Here is a 12,500-nt window from a genome sequence, read left to right on the forward strand (position 1 = left end):
CCTCAGGCTTCTTTTCTCTCTGACTGCTGAGCAGGACCGCTGGATGAACTCATTTATTTATGAAAACACTCAAACACATTTTGCATTTTTACATTTCTGAGATTTTTTACATTTCTGTATTTTATTTATAATTTGTAAATTGTAGTCTGTTTTAAAAAAAACAGATTTTTGTCTTGTTTTTAAGGAGCCTAAACGGTATCGGTCCAGTTTTGTGTTGAACAGAGTGTGTTGGTGGAGTTTTTAGGGATTTCTTGAAGGTGGAGAGTGAAGGGGGGAAGGCCCTGTCCCCCCAGGACCGATGGTTAGTCCTGCAGGGGGGGCAGGAGGTTTGCATCAGCAGATCTGAGGTTTTTATTTCCTTCAGTGTATGAAATGAGCCCGCCTTTCTCTTTGAGCGGCGTCGGTACGAGACGGGCCTTTGAGTATTTTCAAACAGAACTCGTCCCGATCGAAGACTGGGAAGATTGTCACATTTTAAATTTACACTAAAAAAAGAAGTTTTCACTAAAGAAGGAAATTGATGTAAAACAAATCGTATAAATCACTAATTTGAGTCAGACAGCGTGCAGAGCTGCTTCACACTTCATTCTGTCTGTTGGACGTCGTCGTCTTTGTTTTTAGTGTCGTTCTGCTCTCCCTCCTTCAGTCCGACACTAACAGGAGCGTCTAACGGAGAGAGAGCAGGCCGTTCATCTGCAGCAGCACCAGGCTGCTTAAAGAGTCTGAAATGTGGATGTGCTTTTATTTGATGTGCGTTTCTTAACTCACAGTGCCACATTAACTCGCCCAACTTTTGTCGGCTTTAAAAACAACAAGACGGTGACTTTAGTTTAAAATGCATCTTAGAGCGTTAGATCAGTCTGCAGACGGGGGGGTCATCATACATTTGAATCCTGCAGGTTTGACTTCCTAAATCTGTTTTTAAAGGCCGAATCGTCCTGCAGAGCTCTGACTCTGCAGACCCTCTTGCTCTCTTTGCTATCTCTGATTGATAAACGACGGCTTCAGAGGCCTCCATCTTTACGTGCACACATCAGCATGCTTCCTTTGTCTTCTAATAATAATACATTTTATTTATAACACACTTTACATTTAAACGAAAATCTCAAAGTGCTACAATTTCAATAAAACCATAAAAACAGTAGCAATAGTCAAAGGTAAAATCAGAGTTAAGAACCTAAGCATTAAACAAGATCTAAAAGCAGGTTTAAGGGAACAGGTCTTTAGGAGAAGGCTCTTTTAAAGAGGAGAGTTTTCAGGTCCTTTTTAAAGGAGTCTTCTCTTGTTTGTGCGTTTGAGAACATGCAGGTCAGTTCAGGAACAAGAGCAGTTCATATTTGTCGAATTTAAGAAAAGGAATCATGCACAGACAAACACACTGAGATAGATTTCAGGAATAAACAGAAAGATGTCAGGAGTAAAATCATAAAAATCAGAGTTCAAGTCGTCTCAGTCGACATGTTTCTGTCCACACGGTCTGAATGAAGAACACACACATTCATCTCAGAGTGAATCAGCTGTTCTCTACTCCATGAGTTCAGATTATCGATCAGATTGGAAACTCTTTAATCGCTGTAATCGAATCCCTCCTCTGTGTGTCGACCTTGGTAGTTTAGCCGCAGTCTGTTTGTGTTTGAGTGAAGAAGTAAATCTGCACGTCGTCTTGTTAAATCACGCCGGCCGGCCTTCTATTAACATAAAAGCTTCTGTTCATTAACCTCAGACGACTCGTGGCGCTGCGGCTGGAGGACCACGAGCTGCAGAAGAAGAAGAAGAGATCACCCGAGGTCAGCACGGGAGAGCGAGGCGTTTGTTTAGAGAGAGAGAGGCGGGGCCTGACAGGTGCTGCACACACAAAGTGAACAGACGCCATGACACTTTTTTAATTACCTCTGAAATGAAGAATCCTGAAAGATGTGAAGAGACGGTGGAACATTGTGTGCTCGTGCTGATTCTCTCTCAGATCAACTCAGTGAAGCTGCTTTTCAATGAAACACAACAAACTCAGCACGGGGGTCACAGGAAGTTCTTCTTCTTCTGCTTCCTGTCCAGCTTCCTCGAGCTCCTCCTCTCCTCACTTTGGTTTCTCCGGTCCACATGTTCCTGGTTTAGGAAGACAATGTCCCCTCTCTTATTTCAGACGACTAAACTCTGAGTCGCTTTGGAGAACACGTGTGCAGGCGCGGATGGCGTTCTCTGTGACCACAGTTTATTAAAGAGCGACTCGGCTGATTCATGAGAGTGTCTCGATAAAATCTACAGATCAGCTCGAGGCAGATTAAAACAAAAGATGCACAAATCTGAGCAGCTGAGGAGCCGATGTTCTGACTTTAAATCCTGACATTTTGTTCAAACTGCTCAAGCCGCTCGATCAGCCTACATTTCCCACAATGCACCTGGATAACAGCCGCAGCTAAAAAGGCTCTGAAACATTTTTAGTGTCAATTTGTGACGTCAAAATGGACGTTATCACCGGGAAGTCTGGAGAATTTCAGGATAGGCTGCCCCTGAATCTGTTCTGTTCACACACGTCCCCCACTGCGGGAAATTTCCTCTGTGGGACAGGAGGGGGCGGAGTCTCAGGGGCAAAACATGACGTTAAAAAGACGCTGTGGAACTCCAACAAAGCTGTGAAGCGACAGTCTGACACTTTAATAACCACTTTAATGGACTTTATATCAATGTTACGAGTGTGTGCGGCTTCTGTTCCTGTGTAGAGATCTTGACTTCAGGGCGGTCCATTTTCAGTTTTTGTTTTCTATTTTTTTCCACAAACTTCATGAGCAGGATGAGACGCTTTAAAGCTCGAGGAGGCGATTCAGTTTTAGAACATTATCTGATGAGTTGAATTTCTCTGTGGATCCAATAAATACAATTCTTACAAAATAAAGAAAATATTTGGAAGCAGAATTATTCTGAAATAAAAGTATTTTGATCCTCTCAGAGTCAGAGCAAGCTGTGAGGTTTTGATCATTTTTCAGTTGATTAAGTTAAAATGTTGTTTTCTCTCGTTATTTTCTCCAGTTTTCACTTTTCTAGTTTTGCATTTTTTAGAAATATTTTGAGTCTAACATCGTAAAAAATCAACTTCCACCCCTTAAAAACTCAGCCTGGGTGAATGTTAAAAGATTGGACTTTGTTTTGTTAATGAGGATCTTAAATAAAACAGATTTCAGCAGTTTGTTTTTTCGTTTTCTGCACGTCAATTTTTTGGTCTCTGAGATAATTTTTCTTCAAAGTTTGAAGCGACAGATTAGTTCAAATTGAAATGTGATCAAACTAGATTAAATCGTGGAGGTTATTTATTATTTCAAGTTTTAAGTAAGATTAGTGTTGCGCGCGCACGATCTTCACACACACCGACCCCGGATCAGTGAAGTCCCGGATCGGTTCCGAGCAGGTGGCACAGCTGCAGGGTTCAGGTGTTTTATCCGTCCAGCTCGGTCCGCTGCAGAGTGTCTGCCCCCCCCCTCCCTCTGATATCTGCACCCACGACCGGAGTCACCGACAGTCACGACCGGAGTCATGCGGAGCGGCCGTAAATCAGCAGCCTCGGCCGGGGCAGCGACTCCGCTCCTCCGCTCCTCCGCTGAGCGTCCCGGAGCTGCACGGAGCAGCACACACTCATCCTCTGCTGCTGTTTACTTTCCGTGCTGAACCGGGTCAAACCGAGCCAAACCGGGTTATGTGGAATCAGCGGGACTTGAAGGAGGAGAGGAGAGAACCGAGAAACAAACAAACAAACAAACAAACAAACCAACAAGCAAACAAACAAACAAACGCGAGGGAGTGAACTGATTCAACTTTGAAGAAGCTGTGACCCGAGCCGAACCGAACCGAACCAGGGCAGCCGTCAGCTTCTCTTCGGATTTTAACTCCGGAAGCTTCTGGAGAAACTTTGAGCAGTTTTTATGATTAATTAGTAAAACTTCAGATAGAGTCCGCTGCTGCTGAGAGAAGTCTCCAACCTGCGCTGAGAATAATAATTATCAATGGTGAGCAAGTTTACATTTAAATGACTTAAAAACACTTTATTTAAACTTTAGAGTTCATTTAAAAATCTAAAAAATCCACTCTGGAAACTTTTGAGTTTTTGCTTCTTCAGAATTTGTTGTGATTATTAGCATTAGCATATTATAATTAGCATAATAATGAGCATAATTATAATTGATGTAGCAGTAGTTATTGTTGTATAATTAGCATTAGCTTCAGGTAATTTAGCTGCTGTTTGTAATGCTGCATTCAGGTGCTGCTCGGGTGATCCAAGTTTCCGAGTTGGGAAGTCGTTCTTCAGACTTCAGAGTGTTCTCGTGTTTTCAGTTCGGAAAGTCGGAAAGTTGTAACAACAGCAAAGAAGAAGAAGAAGATCAGTGAAATGTAACGGCTACAAGTTATATTTCAGCAAAAAGTTGATGTGAAATAATTTTTTCAAAAGTATGTTAACATTAACTAAACTTATTTTGCCCGCCATGTGATGACGATTCTGACGTCATTCTTTTCTGAGTTTCCGACTTGATCAGGCGTTCATGTACATTTTACAACTTGGAAACTTGTTTTTCCAATGTGTCAGACAACACATGAATGCACCATTTGACTGTAATTGACCGTTCAATGACACGATTCTCTGGCGCTCAAATGCCTCCATATCGTCCAATCACAGTGCGGTCAGAGACCGTATCTGTGACGTTGCTGCTTCTGATTGGCTGAGCCACAGAAGGAGGCGGTACATGTGGGAAGAATCGATAAAACAACGCTGTAACATGTGAGCTGTTAGGCTTTAAGTTTATGGAGACTTTTTCTCTTTGATAAGAAGAAAGAGAGAAAATATTTATTTATTTAACCTAATATTTCCCTCTTTTAAACTTTAATCTTTATTTACGACGTATATTATCATATTCTCACGACTTTTAAAACCTTGTGTTGCAGTTTTCTCACCCACTACATGAATATTTAATCCCCATAATTTAGATTATCGTCTCTTTCCTTTGTGTGGGTTTATTCTTCATTTTCACACCGTTATCCTCCTCATCACTCGTTCTGCTTTAAGTTTTATTTGAGTGCATCTCCTCTGGTCTCAATCTCGAGCCGGTTCATTGTCTTCATGAGGCAGTTAATTTAACTTTATCACATGTTTACCTCCCAATAAATCCATGAACTGGTCCTAGAAATATCCCAGTAAGCTTTTCAAGTGCGTCTGTGGATCTATAAATCGTTGTAAATAAACCGTCTGTTGTTAAATCGGCTTTAATATCGCTGTGGGGTCTCGCTGTGTGTGTGTGTGTGTGTGTGTGTGTGTGTGTGTGTGTGTTTTTTAAGATTTATTTTTGGGCTTTTTGTGCCTTAAATGGAGAGTCAGGAATCAGGGAGAGAGAGAGAGTGGGGAATGACATGCAGGAAAGGACCACAGGTGGGATTCGAGCCTGGGCCGCCCACCTTGAGGATCAAGGCCTCCATACATGGGGCGAGCGCACTAACCACTGGGCCACCAGCGCCCCTGGTTTGTGGTTTTTAATGTTGTGGTCACCCTGAAGTGCTCGGCTCTTTATTGTGGTATTCTCACTTCCTGTTCCTATGGAGTGTGTGTGTGTGTGTGTGTGTCTGTGTGTCTGTGTGTGTGTGTGTGTGTGTGTGTGTGTGTGTGTGTGTGTGTGTGTGTCTGTGTGTCTGTGTGTGTGTGTGTCTCAGGTGATTCATGTTTGTGGAGTTTTGATCTCCTCCTGTATCGTCTTTAATGGTCCTGCAGGGACGCTCAGACCCTCTGCCGGCTTTATGGAGACTTTTATAGGAACTTCTATAATTTCTCTGCAGACTTGATGTTCCTCTTTGACTTCTTTAGAGACTTTAAGATTCTCAGGTGAGACTTCAGGACTTCTTATTTTGGTCTCTGATTTTTCCCCTCCACACCTCCTCCAAACACGGAGCAGTTGGGGAGTTTGTGCGTCACATTTTCAGTTTCATGTTTTATTTTTTCAGCTTTTCATCACATGCAAACATCCCACAGTGGAATCCCAGTGTTGTGTTTTGGTGTGTGGCTGCAGCTCCTCTCTGCACGTCTCTCTGCAAGCTGTGCGGATGTTACCTAGGGGGCGCTGTTCACTGTCTGCATTCTCCTCCAGCTCAGCTCGTCGGCAGCAGAGCTTCACCGTGATCACTGACCCTGCAGGGAAACACAGAGAATCAGACTGACACAGACCAGGCCTGCTCACAGGGACTCTGTGTGAAAGACTTCCTGTTTCTCCTTCAGCACACACAGAAATAAATCCTGTTTTTTCTTTCTTATCTAAAAATCCTGAAAAGCTCCTCGAGCGTCGGAGATCACCTCTCTCCTCTTCCATGCTTCTTCTTATTTTTGTGCAAACTGTCCCTTTAAGTGACTCTCTTTGTCGTCTGTGTTGGCTCCGTGTGCACAAGTTCAAGCTTTGCAAATGTAAAAAAAACAACCAACAGAACAAACTGATGAAATTATAAAAATATAAAGATGATCACAGCGTACATGCAAACAAACACAGACATGATTTAGCTTCAAGCCGTCGTCCTGGAATTTAAAAAAAAAAAACCTTCTTCATATTTTCATGCACTCAGTTTAAAAGAATCCAGAAGGTGTTCAAATCCTCACATGTCAAATATAAATAAGAAGAAGAAGATGATTTTAAATGTTTTCTAAAGGAGTTCCACTAAGTGATAAAACTCTGCAGATATTAGAGTAAAGATCTGCTGCCGTAGAGCGAGACGTTCAGAGCGAGCCGGTGAAGTATGAGGACAGAGATGATCTTTACTGTTATTTCATTTTACACAAATAAATTATGTTGGAGCAAACCAGCTGCAGTGTAGAAAATATAAAATATGTAGACAAACACAAGCCAAGCACATCTCACCCGTACCCACATACACATTCATATACCTGTAAAAATGTGTAAAGAATATAATAAACACTCTAAATAAAAATACAGGGAGCAAACAGGTTCAACCCAGACATTCTGCATCCTTTAAAAAATATATATATTTATTTATTTAAGCAAGCTGAAGAGACGATGAAATGCAGACGTAGTCAACATTTGTATTTTTTAAACTTTTACAAACATTCACACACCTCGTCTTCAGGCTTCCTTTAATTAACCCCCGTCCCAGCCTCGCTCATGATTCAAGTCCAGGTTCAGGTTCAGGTTCAGGTTCCTTTATTTTTACCTGTTTGGAAATTTGGTTGCAGGAAGAATCACCTTTTTTTCTTAATTTTTTTTAGTAATTTTTTGGGCCTTTTTTCCTTTTTTTAGATCAGACAGCTGAAGAGAGACAGGAAGTGTTGAGAGGAGAGAGAGCGGGGGGTGACATGAAGCAAAGGGCCGGGGCCGGATTCAAACCCAGAGCCGCTGCGATGAGGACCATGTAGACATAACTGCTAGGATATATGAGCCTCCATTACTTCATAGAGCTCAGGCAATAATTAAAAAAATAAAATAAAAGTAAAAATGCGAGGTACATGTGGAGCCCCTCATGGAGCCCTCACCAGGGTCAAGAAGAGAAAGAGCACAAAAAATATATTTTAAAAAAATGTCAGAATAACGGACAAAAGGAAAGCAGAGGTTTTGCATCCTGTGTGGATCGTCTGATGTTTGTTTGTGCGTCACTCTGCAGCCTCTCAGAGCGCTCCCAGAGTCGAAGCATCAAAGACAAAAGAGAAAAAATATGTAAAGTGTCGCCGCGTCAGACCGCCTCACTTCACATAAATACACACAGATCAGCAGGACTGTAACACACTGTAAAGATACATTTTAACACTCTGTATAAATGGATTAAATTCTGTTTAATAATCATTTCATAAAATCTGTCTGAAGCCTCATTTATACAGAAAACTAAAAGATCCTGCAGGAACCTTTAAAGGGTCCATGTATGAGACTCTGAGACCGCTGGGTTCCTTTAGTGAGGCGAGCATCATGATCTGATAGTTTCACAATAAGATGTGTTCACATGTTGATTTAAAGAGACGTCCTCCTCTGTAGCTGTGTCTCTGTGTGTGTCAATTTAAATCAATTTAAAATGTTAGCAGCTGATTGGAGGTGTGTTTGATGTGAGATTCATTTATAATAATAATAATAATTTAAATATCAGCAGTGATAGGTTCCTGATATTCTTGTATTTCGAGGTGTAAGAGCTTCATAAATCTGCTCTGTGCAGAGAGTGGATCCTGTCTGATCTCTAATGATCTCATGGATCTGCTCCTCTTGTCTGTCAGCTTCTTATCGACTCCTCTGTGAGGCGGCTCAGCGGACACTCTCCCCGGTGTCAGGACGTTCAGAGTGCCGGTGTGTGGCGGGATCAGACTCCAGAGAGGAGAGAGACTCCAAACCTGTGCACAAAAAAAAAAAAAATTAAATCCGTCGTTTAGACCGGAGTGTGAGCTGGACTCTTCCTCTTCTTCTCCCTCTGAAATTATAAAACCTATAAATGTTGTTTCCGGTGTCCGCACAAGCCCGTTAACTTCTTCTCGTGAATGTAGAGAGGAGGGTTCAGAGAGCTGCGGAGAAATCTCCACCGATCAATGCGGATCGATTACCCCCCTCAGTGTGATCGGTTTCATCTCCGAGCGGCGGGATCCCGTAGCACACAAACAAACACACACACACACACACACACACACTCACACACTCTCTCACGCCGCGACGGCATCACCGGATTCTACTCGTGAAAACTGCGCGCAGAGGATCGATGCTTCTCTCTGATCAATAAGCAGAGTGTGTGATCAGTTTCAGCTCTGCAGGGTCAGTGCGCACAGTCCGCGGACACACTCACACACTCCCGGTGGAACACACACACACACACACACACACACACACACACACACACACACACACACACACACACACAGACGCAGTCCGGCGGCGGAGCAGCGGAGGTCCGGACGCGCAGAGCGGCAGACAGGCTGAGCAGAGGAGCGCAGAGGAGGTGGCGCTCGCTCCTCTCTGCGTCCGGGACAACACACCGACACACACACACTCTCTCTCTCTCTCTCGCTCTCTCTCTCTCTCTCTCTCTCTCTCTCTCTCTCTCTCTCCCCCCCTCTCTCTCGCCGTCTCCTCCTGCTGGAGATAAATTAACGGAAAGCAGCTGTCGGTTGTTTCAGAGGCGAGGCGGCCGTCTGGCAGCTCAGGGATCCCGTGTTTGCCTTTTTCTTCAGTCTTTATCTCCTCGGGACTCCGCCGACACGCTGCTGCTGCTGCTGCTGCTGCACCGCCCTCCGTCCCGAGCACCGAGGAGCCGCACCGCCTCACCCCGGACACAGCGCACCGCAGGACGGATTGACATGCTGCCGAGGTCCGCCGGTCGCCGCGGCTCTCCGGCGGTTTGAAATGCACTTTGTGGACGTTTTGGAGATTTGCACCGTCCACCACCACCGACCCCACCGCCTCACCCCCCTCTCCCCCCTCACCGCACCGGACCGCTCCGTGGCTCTCTAACGGGACTTTTTTCCTCTTGTTGCCGGAGATGTTGCTCGTGTCTGCGCTGAAAGTTGTGCGCTCCCCGGCGGAGGGCCTCTAACAGGTCCGGACAGAAACCCGAGGCGGGCTCAAAGTTCAGCGCTGGGTGGAAATGTGAAAGCGAAGGGGGCAACAGGAGGGCTTGATTTCCCCCTCTCTCTCTCACTCTCTCTCCTTTTTTTTCTGTTCTTTCCTTTTTCACACACACACACACACACACACATACATTACACACTGCGCACACACACAGGCTGGAGTTACTGTAACCCCCCCCCCCCCCACACACACACACACACACACACACACATAAACACACACACACCTTCCAGATCTAAGATTAGATCCGACAGATATGTATTCTCCGCTATGTCTGACACAGGTGAGTCCGCTTTTACAACTTTTTTTTTTGTACCTTGTGTGCTCGTGTGTGTGTGTGCTCTCCTATAGACTCCGGACTGTATGGACTCTATAGACTCACTGCTCCTTATAGTCTGCAGACTGTATGGACTCTATAGACTCACTGCTCCCTGTAGTCTGCAGACATGCAGCTCCTCTGCGCACTCCTCGTCTTTCTCCGCTCCTGCGGCACATGGCGGCTCTAAACTTCCCTCATTATTAAATTATTTACCTTCTCTGTTTTTTGCACACTTTATCTGAAACTGCCCCCCTGTTTGGTTTCGAGTTGTCGTGTGGTGTTTTTTTAAGGCCGCTGGTTGTCTCTGTCTCGGCCGGCTGTGTAGCACACTCTGTCCCGGCTGCACCTTCACATGAAGCCGCGCTCAGGCGCCCGCAGCCCGGCCAGCCTGAGCGGGAGCTCCGCTGCGCTCTTTCGGGGCTGCTCTCGGTTTCATACTTTACGCTTTTTCCTCTAAATGTTTGGAGGCCGTAATTTGCGCAAAATGTGTTTGCTTAAAGTTTGACGCAGGCGTAATTTAAAGGCGTGAACTCGCTGGTTATTTCTGTTTTGTTTCCTCGCAAACTTTCCTCCTGTGGCTGCTCTGCTGGCCGACTTGATCTCACCTCAGCTGCACAGAGAGAGAGAGAGAGAGAGGGTGCACAAGCAGGGGGGTTAAACATCTAGATTTTATACCTGTGGTAGTTTATGGCTCAGGTTGTTTGGTGTTTTATGTGCACATCAGTGATCCTCTTCCCTGCAGCATCAGTCACTTCAGGGGGTCTGGAGGTGGATGTGTTTTTTTTTTTTTTGGTCAGCTGCAGGTTTCTGTGTGCTGGACTCTGCAGGTTGATCCAGTTCTGTAAAATCAAAGTGAATTTCTCCATTAATTGCTTCCTTCCTTCCTTCCTTCCTGCTGCTGCCGAGGCCTCACAGAGGAAGCTCAGGCCTGACTGACAAAAAAAAACAAAAAAAAAAACGAGTCTCTGCAGAGAAAACAAAATGTTTGTGTGAGGTGACCTGAGGTGACAGCAGACCTGCAGCCCGATCAAAAACACACAAACACACCTCAGACTGAGAGAAGTGCCCCCCCCCCCCCAACATCATTTAAAAATCTGATCCTAAATCTACATGAACACTTTTTTACATAATTATCAAACAACTTAAATTAAACCTGATCTCCATCTTTTAAAATCCAACTTCTTCCCTGCAGTGTTGTGTTCAGGGTCAAAGGATAAAACAGGATTTTTTTTCCTGGTTTGTTGATTTATTTTTGAGGGTGCAGATTTTGTCTTCCTCTCGTTGGAAGGATTCTCTAAATGTTGTCAAATTAACCACAAGCGTGTAACAAACGTAAAGCGATAAAATCCCTCAGATTCAAATGAAATAATTATTAGATTTCAGTCTGACACTCGAAGGATCCTGTTAATTATTCAAAGTGATTTTTATTGGCTTGAAATCAAATGAAAGGTCATGTTTTATTCTTCACAGCTGACGTGCGTTTCTCTATTTGAGAGAATGTTCTTAAAGGAGGCTGTAAATAAAGCGTCTAGCGAGGAGATCATCTCGCTTTAATCTGTCGCTCGCACCTTTTGTGATGTCCGCCCGGCGTCCTGCTGCAGCTCCAAACATCCTGCAGAAATAAAACACACAGATCAGTCGTGGGGATTTTCTGCTCGCAGCTTCAGCCTGTTGTTTTTGTTTTTATTTTTAAAGATGTGTTTGAGGACGACGTGAGCGTCTGAAACTGCAGAACGACCACGAGCTGTAATCAGATTATCAGACAGAATAAAATAATCAGACGACCGCCGCTTTGATAAATCTGTTTAAATAAAAACTAAATGTTTCAGGGTGGAAGCTCACATCTGATCTTTGGGATTTTAGGGTTTATCGTTTAATTCTTTTTTTAACCCGGTGTCTTTTAAATCGTATAATTTCCAACATATTTGTTTTTATTATTGACTGGAAATGTGTGAGAGTGTGTGTGTGTGTGTGTGTGTGTGTGTGTGAGAGACAAAGTGATTATTTAAATTCCTCCTCAAACACACTGAGCAGCCTGAACCAGTCACTGTGTTTATATCCGGCGTCATGATGACAGCATTCATTTTTTGTAATTTAATTTCTGCCCATAAAAATAATCTGCAAATCCTCTTTTTATTTTTGATTTATCGTAAAACTGCGTCTGTGTCCAGCTGTCAGCCAGCAGGGGGCGTCCTGATACGAAATAATTCACGTTTATAATAATTACGCGTTTTAAAGACGTTGTTCGTTGTCGTTTCCTATCCTCGTTTTTTTTTTTTTTTTTTAATTCATGACACAAAAGAGACAAATTTATTTTTAATTTTATTACATTTAAACAAACGTCGTCTCGTGTTTTCTGTTGTGTCTTTAATTTCTAATCGTGATGAAATCTGAAGCACGATTCTTTAAAATGTTTGGGGTGCATTTTTGCATTTTGACTTTAATTAATTTAATCTAAATATTTAAATCTAGTTGGTTCAAAAAGAGGAGAGCTGGAGACTCGATGGAGGGAAAATGAGAGAAATAAAAAAACAGATCAAATCGAATGAATCACCAGGAAATAAAAACCTGAAGATTCATTTCTGTAGATTTTTAATATTTTAATAAGTGAC

General features: G+C 43.5%; 1 protein-coding gene and 1 long non-coding RNA gene across 4 annotated transcripts in view; one reads left to right on the plus strand and one right to left on the minus strand.

The window, feature by feature from the left end:
- Positions 1-12,500, minus strand: part of LOC132971921 (uncharacterized) — an 85,527-nt gene that overhangs the window by 60,324 nt on the left and 12,703 nt on the right. The gene's annotated exons all lie outside the window — the stretch shown is intronic.
- Positions 1-12,500, plus strand: part of LOC132971916 (nuclear factor 1 A-type-like) — a 47,562-nt gene that overhangs the window by 24,545 nt on the left and 10,517 nt on the right. Inside the window, exon 1 of one of the 3 annotated variants that reach the window (XM_061034701.1) lies at positions 3,563-3,995. The exons of 1 other annotated variant lie outside the window; for it this stretch is intronic. In XM_061034701.1, coding sequence (XP_060890684.1) covers positions 3,993-3,995 — 3 coding nt within the window. In that variant the 5' untranslated portion in view covers positions 3,563-3,992. Of the gene's footprint in view, positions 1-3,562; positions 3,996-8,885; positions 9,853-12,500 lie in introns of those variants that run through there. One more of the 3 variants, XM_061034700.1, reaches the window with a different exon arrangement.

Source organism: Labrus mixtus, chromosome 3 (genome assembly GCF_963584025.1).
Source record: "Labrus mixtus chromosome 3, fLabMix1.1, whole genome shotgun sequence".
In the NCBI taxonomy this organism is placed as follows: Eukaryota; Metazoa; Chordata; class Actinopteri; order Labriformes; family Labridae; genus Labrus; species Labrus mixtus.